The 12,291-nt window shown below is 58.0% G+C and overlaps 1 protein-coding gene across 1 annotated transcript in view; it reads right to left on the bottom strand.

Moving 5' to 3' along the window:
- LOC139229377 (SHC-transforming protein 2-like) overlaps positions 1-12,291 on the bottom strand; it is a 28,425-nt gene that overhangs the window by 4,270 nt on the left and 11,864 nt on the right. The window contains exons 2-5 of the mRNA XM_070861076.1: positions 8,209-8,279; positions 4,091-4,151; positions 3,070-3,189; positions 2,250-2,303 (exon numbers count right to left, since the gene is read on the bottom strand). Of these exons, the coding sequence (XP_070717177.1) occupies positions 2,250-2,303; positions 3,070-3,189; positions 4,091-4,151; positions 8,209-8,279 (306 nt within the window). The remainder of the gene's footprint in view (positions 1-2,249; positions 2,304-3,069; positions 3,190-4,090; positions 4,152-8,208; positions 8,280-12,291) is intronic.

Genomic DNA, 12,291 nt, shown 5'->3' with positions numbered 1-12,291 from the left:
GGGGGAAGAACGGAGGGGGGGGGAAGAACGGAGGGGGGGGGGGGAAGAACGGAGGGGGGGGGGGAAGAACGGAGGGGGGGGAAGAACGGGGGGGGGGGGGAAGAACGGAGGGGGGGAACGGAGGGGGGGGGAACGGAGGGGGGGGAACGGAGGGGGGGGAACGGAGGGGGGGGAAGGGGAAGAACAGAGGGGGGGGGGAAGAACAGAGGGGGGGGGAAGAACAGAGGGGGGGGGAAGAACAGAGGGGGGGGGAGAAACAGAGGGGGGGGGAAGAACAGAGGGGGGGGAAGAGCAGAGGGGGGGGAAGAGCAGAGGGGGGGGGAAGAGCAGAGGGGGGGGGTAAGAACAGAGGGGGGGTAAGAACAGAGGGGGGGGAAGAACAGAGGGGGGGGAAGAACAGAGGGGGGGAAGAACAGAGGGGGGGGAAGAACAGAGGGGGGGGAGGGGGGAAGAACAGAGGGGGGGGAAGAACAGAGGGGGGGGAGGGGGGGAAGAACAGAGGGGGGGGAAGAACAGAGGGGGGGGAAGAGCAGAGGGGGGGGAAGAGCAGAGGGGGGAGAACAGAGGGGGGGAGAACAGAGGGGGGGGAAGAGGCGGGGAGGAGGGGGGAAGAGGCGGGGAGGAGGGGGAAAGAGTCGGGGAGGAGGGGGAAAGAGTCGGGGAGGAGGGGGAAGAGGCGGGGAGGAGGGGGAAAGAGTCGGGGAGGAGGGGGGAAGAGTCGGGGAGGAGGGGGGAAGAGGCGGGGAGGAGGGGGGAAGAGGCGGGGAGGAGGGGGGGGAAGAGACGGGGAGGAGGGGGGAGGAAGAGACGGGGAGGAGGGGGGGGAAGAGGCGGGGAGGAGGGGGGGGGAAAGGCAGGGAGGAGGGGGGGAAGAGGCGGGGAGGAGGGGGGGGAAGAGGCGGGGAGGAGGGGGGGAAGAGGCGGTGAGGAGGGGGGAAAAGGGGGAAGAGGCGGGGAGGAGGGGGAAAAAGGGGGAAGAGGGGGGGGAGGAGGGGGTAGGGGAGAGACGGGGGGGGAGAGAGAGAGAGAGAGAGAGAGAGACGGGGTGGGGGAGAGACGGGGAGGATGGGGAGTAGCAGGGGGAGAGACGGGGGGGGGGCGGGGAGAGACAGGGGGAGTGGGGGGAGAGACGGGGAGGAGGGGGGTTGAGACGGGGAGGAGGGGAGAGACAGGGGAGTGGGGGGGAGTGGGGGAGAGACAGGGGGAGTGGGGGGAGAGACAGGGGGAGTGGGGGGAGAGACAGGGGGAGTGCGGGGAGAGACGGGGAGGAGGGGGGCAGAGACGGGAAGGGGGGGGGGGAGAAACGGGAAGAGGGGGGGTAGGGGGAGAGATGGGGCGGGAGAGAGAGAGAGAGACGGGGTGGGGGAGAGACGGGGAGTAGTGGGGCGAGAGACGGGGGGGGCGGGGAGAGACAGGGGGAGTGGGGTTGAGACGGGGAGGAGGGGGGTTGAGACAGGGAGGAGGGGGGTTGAGACGGGGAGGAGGGGGGTTGAGACGGGGAGGAGGGGAGGGGGGGGTTGAGACGGGGAGGAGGGGGGTTGAGACGGGAGAGGAGGGGGTTGAGACGGGAAGGAGGGGGGTTGAGACGGGGAGGAGGGGGTTGAGACGGGGAGGAGGGGGGTTGAGACGGGGAGGAGGGGGGTTGAGACGGGGAGGAGGGGGGTTGAGACGGGAAGGAGGGGGGTTGAGACGGGGAGGAGGGGGGTTGAGACGGGGGAGGGGGGGGAGAGACGGGAAGAGGGGGGGGAGAGATGGGAAGAGGGGGGGAGAGATGGGGAGGAGGGGAGAGATGGGGAGGTGGGGGAAGATGGGGAGGTGGGGGGAGATGGGGAGAGATGGGGAGAGGGGGAGATAGGGAGGGGGGGAGATGGGGAGGGGGGGGAGATGGGATGGGGGGGGAGATGGGGAGGGGGGGGGGAGATGGGGAGGGGGGGGAGATGGGGAGGGGGGGAGATGGGGAGGGGGGGAGATGGGGAGGGGGGGGAGATGGGGAGGGGGGGGGAGATGGGGAGGGGGGGGAGATGGGGAGGGGGGGAGATGGGGAGGGGGGGGAGATGGGGGGGGAGATGGGGAGGGGGGGGGAGATGGGGAGGGGGGGGAGATGGGGGGGGGAGATGGGGAGGGGGGGGAGATGGGGAGGGGGGGGGAGATGGGGAGGGGGGGGAGATGGGGGAGGGGGAGGAGCGTGGAAGGGGGGAGGGGGCGACAGGGGAGCAGGGGCAGACAGGCTCAGGTCGAGGGCTCCTTACCGTGTCCCCACCTGAGGCGAAGGAGATGGACTGCATGTGATGGTTTGCGATGATCTGTGAATGAAACACACAAAACATTCACTGAATGCACAGCTTGAAACATATCCACACACGGACACTAGACTCCCTGAGCCAACGCTCCCACACACACACAGTGCAAAGCAAGGCTCCTTTACACTGCGAGCAATGGCTAGCTTTCTGCAGTTGTTCTCTCTGGGACGTGGAAACTCAGGGTCGACACAGACCGAGTCTGTAATTCATTCCATTCCTTCCCTTATGTCTGCTTGTGCGGGAGTGTATGAGAGAGAGAGAGCGCGCGAGAGAGTGTGTGGGGTGAGTGAGAGTTTATTTCCTATTTTTATTTTTTTGTTCGTTCCTGGGATGCAGGCATCGCTGGCAAGGCCGGCATTTATTGCCCATCCCTAATTGCCCCTTGAGAAGGTGATGGTGAGCCGCCTCCTTGAACCGCTGCAGTCCGTGTGGTGAAGGTGCTGTTAGGGAGGGAGTTCCAGGATTATTCCTCCACCCTCCCTCGACACCTGCCCACTCCTTGCTCCCTCCCTCACTGCCCCCGCCCGCCTCTTGGCCCTCCCACACGGCCCTCCCCCGCCCCTCCCTCACCCCGACCCCACACCTCCCTCACGTCCCCCCCCTCGCCCCCTCACTCACTGCCCCCACACCAACTCCCTGCCACCTCCCCCTCCCTAAACTCCCCCTGCACACCCCTCACTCCCACCCAGCTCCTCCCCACCCCCTCCCATGCACTGCGCCGGTCCCCCGCACCCGCCCTGCCCCCCTTCCCCCCGCCCTGCCCCTTTACCTGCCGGGTGGTGGGCAGTGCCAGGTTTAACCCTTCGATGGAGATATTGACAGTGATGCTCATCCCAGCAAACCTCAGGTTGCTCCTCCCGAGGACCGACTGCAGGTATTGGTTCGAAGGCTAGAAGAGAGGAGGGAAATAAATCACAGTCCCAACCGTGGGGTAATAACTAGCAGCTAACCCGGCTCACTAGCTGGTCACCAGGCAGCGTGTAACTGAGCCAACGCAAACCTGGAATTCCCGGGGTCCGGCTCTGGTCTGTGCTGACTTCGCTTAGTTCAAGGGGAATAATCAGTCAGTGTGTGTGGGACCCGTACCCCAGTGAGAGTCAATGTGTGTGGGACCCGTACCCCAGTGAGAGTCAGTGTGTGTGGGACCCGTACCCCAGTGAGAGTCAGTGTGTGTGGGACCCGTACCCCAGTGAGAGTCAGTGTGTGTGGGACCCGTACCCCAGTGAGAGTCAGTGTGTGTGGGACCTGTACCCCAGTGAGGGTCAGTGTGTGTGGGACCCGTACCCAGTGAGAGTCAGTGTGTGTGTGGGACCCGTACCCCAGTGAGAGTCAGTGTGTGTGGGACAGTACCCCAGTGAGAGTCAGTGTGTGTGGGACCCGTACCCAGTGAGAGTCAGTGTGTGTGGGACCCGTACCCCAGTGAGAGTCAGTGTGTGTGGGACAGTACCCCAGTGAGAGTCAGTGTGTGTGGGACCCGTACCCAGTGAGAGTCAGTGTGTGTGGGACCAGTACCCCAGTGAGAGTCAGTGTGTGTGTGGGACCCGTACCCCAGTGAGAGTCAGTGTGTGTGGGACCCGTACCCCAGTGAGAGTCAGTGTGTGTGGGACCCGTACCCCAGTGAGAGTCAGTGTGTGTGTGGGACCCGTACCCCAGTGAGGGTCAGTGTGTGTGGGACCCGTACCCAGTGAGAGTCAGTGTGTGTGTGGGACCCGTACCCCAGTGAGAGTCAGTGTGTGTGTGGGACCCCTACTCGGGCAGGATACCAGCTCGCGTTTTGTGTCGTTGTGTACCTTCTTTTTCCAATCCCCCTTCACTCCAGGCACCGCTTCATGCAGCCGATTAATGGCTTCCCTACAGAGGAAGAATAACTGGGATTAGAAGATTGAGCTCAGAGTAACAGAACCTGCTGGGCTGATGTCCCCTCTGTAGCCCGGATCACAGAGCCCCATTGTAATCGCTCCCAACCCGCTTCATAGCCAATGAACCACTTTTGAAGTGTCGTCACCGTCACAATGTAAGAAACGCGACAGTCAAATTGCACACAGCAAGATGCCACAAACAGCATAAGAGGAGTCCCTCGAGCCTGCTCCGTCATGCAATAAGATCATGGCTGTTCTGATCTTGGACTCAGCTCCACTGTTCTGCCTGTTCCGCATAACCCATTACACCCCTGTAGTTCAAGGATCTGTCTATCTCTGCCTTGAATATATTCAATTACTCCACAGCTCTCTGGGGCACAGAATCCAAATATTCACAACACTCAGAGAAGAAATTCCTCCTCAGCTCCGTCTTAAATGGGCGCCCCCTTATTCTGAAACTATGCCCCCTAGTTCTAGATTCCCCGAGTGGAAGCATCCTCTCAGCCTCTACCCTGTCAAGGCCCCTCAGAATCGTATAGGTTTCAGTAAGATCACCTCTCAATGAGTACCAGCCCAACCTGCTCAACCTTTCCTCAAAACACAACGCCTTCATCACCTCGTGAACCTTCTCTCAACAGCCTCCAACGCAAGTACATTCCTCCTTAAATACGAAGACCAAAACTGTACGCAGTCATCATCATAGGCAGTCCCTCAAAACGAGGATGACTTGTTTACATGCCAAAAAGGGATGAGTTCTCAGGTGTTTCAGTGAAGGACCTAATATTCCAGATCCCAAACTACATCGTGAAGGGTGGAAGATGCCTGTGCGTGGATTTTTTTAACGTGGGGTGACCGTTGCACACCTGCCACCACACGGGCTTGACAGAGCGAGGTCTTGGTCCAGTGGCAAGGGTTAACCAAGACGCAATACTCCAGGTTTGGCCTCACCAATACCCTGTACAGTTGTAGCAGGACTTCTCTGCTTTTATACTCTATCCTCCTTGCAATAAAGGCCAACATTCCATTTGTCTTCCTGATTACTTGCTGTACCTGCATACTAACTTGTTGCGTTTCATACACAAGGACTCCCAGGTCCCTCTGCACTGCAGCAGTTTGTAATCCCTCCCCACTTTTCTATTCTTCCTGTCAAAGTGGATAACCTCACATTATCCCACATTATACTTCACCTGCCAAATGTTTGCCCACTCACTTAGCCTGTCTATATCCCTTAGCAGGTTTTTTGTGTCCTCCTCACAACTTGCTTTTCCACCTATCTTTGTATTGCAAGGAGATAAATGAGCAGATAATCTGTTTTAACATAGACACATAGAAAATAGGTGCAGGAGTCGGCAATTCGACCCTTCGAGCCTGCACCACCATTCAATAAGATCATGGCTGATCATTCACCTCAGTACCCCTTTCCTGCTTTCTCTCCATACCCCTTGATCCCTTTAGCCATAAGGGCCATATCTAACTCCCCCTTGAATAGTGATGTAAGTTGAGGTATGAATATCTCCCAGGACACCAGGAAGAATTCTCCTGCCCTTCTTCGAAGAGTGGCTGTGTGACCACTTCCATCCACCCGAGATGGCCTTGGTCTCATCCGATAGACAGCACCTCCGACAGTGCGGCACTCCCTCAGTACTGACCCTCCGACAGTGCGGCACTCCCTCAGTACTGCCCCTCCGACAGTGCGGCGCTCCCTCAGTACTGCCCTCTCCGACAGTGCGGCACTCCCTCAGTAATGCCCCTCCGACAGTGCGGCACTCCCTCAGTAATGCCCCTCCGACAGTGCGGTGCTCCCTCAGTACTGCCCCTCCGACAGTGCGGTGCTCCCTCAGTACTGCCCCTCCGACAGTGCGGCTCTCCCTCAGTACTGCCCCTCCGACAGTGCGTCGCTCCCTCAGTACTGCCCCCTCCGACAGTGCGGCACTCCCTCAGTACTGTCTCTCCGACAGTGCGTCGCTCCCTCAGTACTGCCCCTCCGACAGTGCGTCGCTCCCTCAGTACTGCCCCCTCCGACAGTGCGGCGCTCCCTCAGTACTGCCCCTCTGACAGTGCGTCGCTCCCTCAGTACTGCCCCCTCCGACAGTGCGGCCCTCCCTCAGTACTGTCTCTCCGACAGTGCAATGCTCCCTCAGTACTGTACTGAGGGGAATGTGAGGAATGGTTCCCGAACGGGAGACCGGGTGGGGGTGAAGGGACCCGTACCCCAGTGAAAGTTCACACCTTCAGGAGAGGGGGGGTCCCGTACCCCAGTGAGGTGGGGGGTCCCATACCCCAGTGAGGTGGGGGGTCCCATACCCCAGTGAGGTGGGGGGTCACATACCCCAGTGAGGTGGGGGGTCCCGTACCCCAGTGAGGTGGGGGGTCCCGTACCCCAGTGAAAGTCAGCACCTTCAGGGGAAAGGAGGGGGATATTAGGCAGTGAGAATGAATTGTTAACCAGGATTACACAGATCTATCAGTAAGAATAGCGCAAGTCTGTTGGCTTATTCCCTTCACTATTCTCTTCCCAATAAATGATTCTAACGTCTGCTCAGAATTCAGAACTTCACGGCAAATGTTATTGATCGTTCGCGAGCTGGTCTGTGATTTGTTTCCAGCCCTGACATTCTCAGATATATAAGAACAAGCCTGGCTCTTTAAGGAGCTTCATCAATAATAGATTAGAGCAGCAGTCAGCTCTCACTTTGCCCTATCGATCGGAACTGCTCCCCTCTCAGCACTGCACTAAACACTGGCTGGCAGCCCAGCGAGACAGGCCCAGTCTGCAACCTGCTGGGTGTAGTCAGCTCGCACTCACTCACCCCTCACACACCCCTCACACACACACACACCCCTCACACACACACACACCCCTCACACACACACACACCCCTCACACACACACCCCTCACACACACACCCCTCACACACACACACACACCCCTCACTCACACACACACACCCCTCACTCACACACACACACCCCTCACTCACCCCTCACACACACACACACCCCTCACACACACACGCACACCCCTCACTCTCACACGCACACCCCTCACTCTCACACGCACACCCCTCACTCTCACACGCACACCCCTCACTCTCACACGCACACCCCTCACTCTCACACGCACACCCCTCACTCTCACACGCACACCCCTCACTCTCACACGCACACCCCTCACTCTCACACCTCACTCTCACACGCACACCTCACTCTCACACGCACACCTCACTCACACACGCACACCTCACTCACACGCACCCCCCTCACTCACACGCACCCCCCTCACTCACACGCACCCCCCTCACTCACACGCACCCCCCTCACTCACACGCACCCCCCTCACTCACACGCACCCCCCTCACTCACACGCACCCCCCTCACTCACACGCACCCCCCTCACTCACACGCACCCCCCTCACTCACACGCACCCCCCTCACTCACACGCACACACCCCTCACTCACACGCACACTCCCCTCACTCACACGCACACTCCCCTCACTCACACGCACACACCCCTCACTCACACGCACACACCCCTCACTCACACGCACACACCCCTCACTCACACGCACACACCCCTCACTCACACGCACACACCCCTCACTCACACGCACACACCCCTCACTCACACGCACACACCCCTCACTCACACGCACACACCCCTCACAATCTCTCGCTCACTCAGTCACCATAAACTACTTACTGTGGAGACCAAAGGATAGAGAAAGCAGGAAAAAAGAAAAGGGAGAAGGGGAGACAGGGGGAGTCCACTCTCTCAGTATTCATGTCCTGTTTCGAGGGGGCTTTGGGAATATGTCGATATTTGCAGGGGATGAAGGGGGACTGATTCCCCAATTGAAGAAACCCAATGAGTTAATATCTTCGAGCAGCGGGTGAAATTTGAATATTGGTTATATTTACATTTCTGCCAGTTTGGTTCTCAGTTCCTTCAGTCGAACAATAGGCCACTGACAGTGAGCAGAGTATTCCCTGATGTCGCCCATCCTGTGCAAGGTTTATACTGTCAGTATTGAAGGACATTATCTTACCTTGTGACCTGTGTTCTCGTGTTGAAGTCGAGGGATCTCATTGATTTTACCACTTCGATACAGCCCATATACTGCAACAATACGACAGAGGGTCAAACATCCACACAAAGCTAGGAACATAGAATCATACAATGATGCAACACAGGAGGCCATTCGGCCCATCCTGTCTGTGCCGGCTCTGTGACAGAGCGATCCAATTAGTCCCCCCGCCCCGCTCCACCCCACCCTTTCCCCACAGCCCTGCAATTTTTCCCCGTCGACTATTTGTCGAATTCCCTTTTGAAAGTTACTATTGAATCTGCTCCCACCGCCCTTTCAGGCAGCGCGTTCCAGATCACAACAACTCGCTGTGTAAATAAATGTCTCCTCATCTCCCCCTCGAGTTCTTTGGCCAATCACCTTCAATCTGTGTCCCTCTGGTTACCGACCCTCCTGCCCCTGGAAACAGCTTCTCCTTATTTATTCATGATTTTGAACACCTCTATCAAATCTCCTCTTAACCTTCTCTGAATAACCCCAGCTTCTCCACATATCTGAAGTCCCTCATCCCTGGAACCATTCTCGTAAATCTCCTCCGCACCCTCTCCAAGGCCTTCACATCCTTCCTAAAGTGCGGAGCCCAGAATTGGACACAATGCTCCAGCTGGGGCCGAAGCCGTGATTTATACAGGTTTTCCATCGCTTATTGGACAGTGTCAGCCGTGGCTCAATGGGCAGCACTCTCGCCTCTGAGTCAGAAGGTTCAGGGACTTGAGCACCAAAATCTAGGCTGGCACTCCCACTGCAGTGCTGAGGGAGCGCCGCTCTGACGGAGGGGCAGTGCCGAGGGAGCGGCGCACTGATGGAGGGGCAGTGCCGAGGGAGCGCCGCACTGATGGAGGGGCAGTGCCGAGGGAGCGCCGCACTGATGGAGGGGCAGTGCCGAGGGACTGCCGCACTGATGGAGGGGCAGTACCGAGGGAGTGCCGCACTGACGGAGGAGGGCAGTACTGAGGGAGCGCCGTACTGTTGGGAAGGGCAGTACTGAGGGAGCGCTGCACTGTCAGAAGGGCAGTACTGAGGGAGCGCCGTACTGTTGGGAGGGGCAGTACTGAGGGAGCGCTGCACTGTCAGAGGGGCAGTACTGAGGGAGCGCTGCACTGTCAGAAGGGCTGTCGTTTGGAAGAGACATTAAACCGAGGCCCTGGCTGCTCTCAGGTGGACGCAAGAGATCCCGTGGCACTATTTTGAAGAAGAGCAAGTGTCCTGGGGCCAATATTTATCCCTCAATCAACATCACTAAAACAGATGATCTGGTCATATTGCTGTTTATAGGAGCTTGCTGTGCGCAAATTGACTGCCGCATTTCCTACATTACAACAGTGGCTACACAATAAACAGTGCCCCCCCCACACCCCATTCCCCCTCCCCACACACACACACACACACTCTCCCCAGCCCCCATCCCACGCACACACCATCCCCTCACCCCTTCTCCCCCCACACACCCCCTCCCCATCACCCCCATACACACACCCCATCACCCCCATACACACAGCCCCTCCCCATCACCCCCATACACACACCCCATCACCCCCATACACACACACCCTACCCATCACCCCCATACACACAGCCCTTCCCCATCACCCCCATATACACACCCCATCACCCCATACACACACCCTCCCCTCACCCACCTACAGACAGGGGGAAAGCCCAGATGGAGCGGACCAATGTGACGGGGACGGAGGCTGGTGCGGGAGCTGATGTATCAGAGTCAATGCTGTGAGGGCTGACACAGGAGGCTGGCGGGATGCTTCGGGCTGGGGGAGGGGTGCACACAGAGTTCTGCAGCTTAAATTACATTCTGGTCTCTTAAGTGGCTCATCAGAGCTCCCAGTACATCACACGAGGAGGCAAGGTCAGACAGAGCACACATGATGCCGGGAAGGGGGAGGGAGAAAGTGCTGAATCAGTTCGGCTGGTGCCCACTGTCTCTCACCTGCCCCCCCAGCACACAGGAGACTGATCCCATTGCCTCTCACTGCGGATACAGGAGCAGCACGGTCACTGAGCCAGCAGCGTCAGTGTGTATCGGTGGGGAATATCTGCTTCTATCGATCTAACGGCAGGGTTGTCGGAGGGGTGCGTTGCAGCAACATCGCAGATTCTCGCAACGATCGAGGTTCACACCCCTGACAGGAGGGATGTAGGGAGAGGGTTCCTGCTCTGGATCACTGCCCGGAAAGTGTGAGCGGGGGGAGGGTGGGACATCGGGCAAGGACAGGATCGGGCTCAGCAGTGATGCCCCCCACGGTCAAACAGGCTGCTGACGATCATCATCTAGGCTCACTCGGGATGAGGGGCCGGTGGAGCTGCATCCCAGGGAGAGTCAGAACTTTTGGCCGAGTCAGAATTTCGACAAGAAACAATAATTGATTGAAATGAACATCAAAAGGCTGCCCTGTTTATGCAGCGGGTATGGAAAGAACCGACCACCAACCCCAGTGTAACATTGTCTGTTTGGTACACAGGAACAGGAGGAGGCCATTCAGCCCCTCGGGCCTGTTACACAGGAACAGGAGGAGGCCCATTCAGCCCCTCGAGCCTGTTACACAGGAACAGGAGGAGGCCCATTCAGCCCCTCGAGCCTGTTACACAGGAACAGGAGGAGACCCATTCAGCCCCTCGAGCCTGTTACACAGGAACAGGAGGAGGCCCATAAAGCCCCTCGAGCCTGTTACACAGGAACAGGAGGAGGCCCATTCAGCCCCTCGAGCCTGTTACACAGGAACAGGAGGCCCATTCAGCCCCTCGAGCCTGTTACACAGGAACAGGAGGAGGCCCATTCAGTCCCTCGAGCCTGTTACACAGGAACAGGAGGAGACCCATTCAGCCCCTCGAGCCTGTTACACAGGAACAGGAGGAGGCCATTCATCCCCTCCAGCCTGTTACACAGGAACAGGAGGAGGCCCATTCAGCCCCTCGAGCCTGTTACACAGGAACAGGAGGAGGCCCATTCAGCCCCTCGAGCCTGTTACACAGGAACAGGAGGAGACCCATTCAGCCCCTCGGAGCCTGTTACACAGGAACAGGAGGAGACCCATTCAGCCCCTCGAGCCTGTTACACAGGAACAGGAGGAGACCCATTCAGCCCCTCGAGCCTGTTACACAGGAACAGGAGGAGGCCATTCAGCCCCTCGAGCCTGTTACACAGGAACAGGAGGAGACCCATTCAGCCCCTCGAGCCTGTTACACAGGAACAGGAGGAGGCCCATTCAGCCCCTCGAGCCTGTTACACAGGAACAGGAGGAGACCCATTCAGCCCCTCGGAGCCTGTTACACAGGAACAGGAGGAGGCCCATTCAGCCCCTCGAGCCTGTTACACAGGAACAGGAGGAGACCCATTCAGCCCCTCGAGCCTGTTACACAGGAACAGGAGGAGACCCATTCAGCCCCTCGAGCCTGCTATACAGGAACAGGAGGAGGCCATTCAGCCCCTCGAGCCATTCAGTGAGATTACGGTTGATCTGCGACCTAACTCCACCCACCCTTGGCCCCATATCCTATTATACCCTTGTCCAGCAAAAATCCATCGATCTCAGATTTAAAAGGATTAATTGGGCTAGCGTTTACTGCTTTTTGTGGGAGAGAGTTCCACACTGCTACCACCCTTTGTGTGAAGAAGTGTTTCCGATTCTCTCCTGAACGGCCAGGCCCTAGATTTTAAGGTCATGTCCCCTTGCCCTGGACTCCTCCACCAGCAGAGACAGTTTCTGTCTACTTGATCAATTCCTTTCAAAATTCTTTAAAAAACTCAATCAAAGCAACCCTTAACCTTCTATATTCCAGGGAATACAAGCCTGGCTTATGCAATCTCTCCTCATAGTCTAACCCTTGGGGCCCAGGTAACATTCTGCTGAATCTGCACTGCACTCCTTCCAAGGCCAATTTATCCTTTCGAAACAGAACATCAGTTGATGAGATTAGAAATGTGGTAACTGCATTTCAAATAAAAAGAGGAGAAATATTAATCAAATTCAAAGAGGATAAAACCCCTGGTCCAGATGGATTACAGGCTAAGGGGCATTTTAAAATAAT

This window comes from Pristiophorus japonicus, chromosome 18, assembly GCF_044704955.1.
Source record: "Pristiophorus japonicus isolate sPriJap1 chromosome 18, sPriJap1.hap1, whole genome shotgun sequence".
NCBI classification, from domain to species: domain Eukaryota; kingdom Metazoa; phylum Chordata; class Chondrichthyes; family Pristiophoridae; genus Pristiophorus; species Pristiophorus japonicus.
The sequence above is the reverse complement of the archived record's forward strand: the minus strand, read 5'-3'. Positions and strand labels throughout refer to the sequence as shown.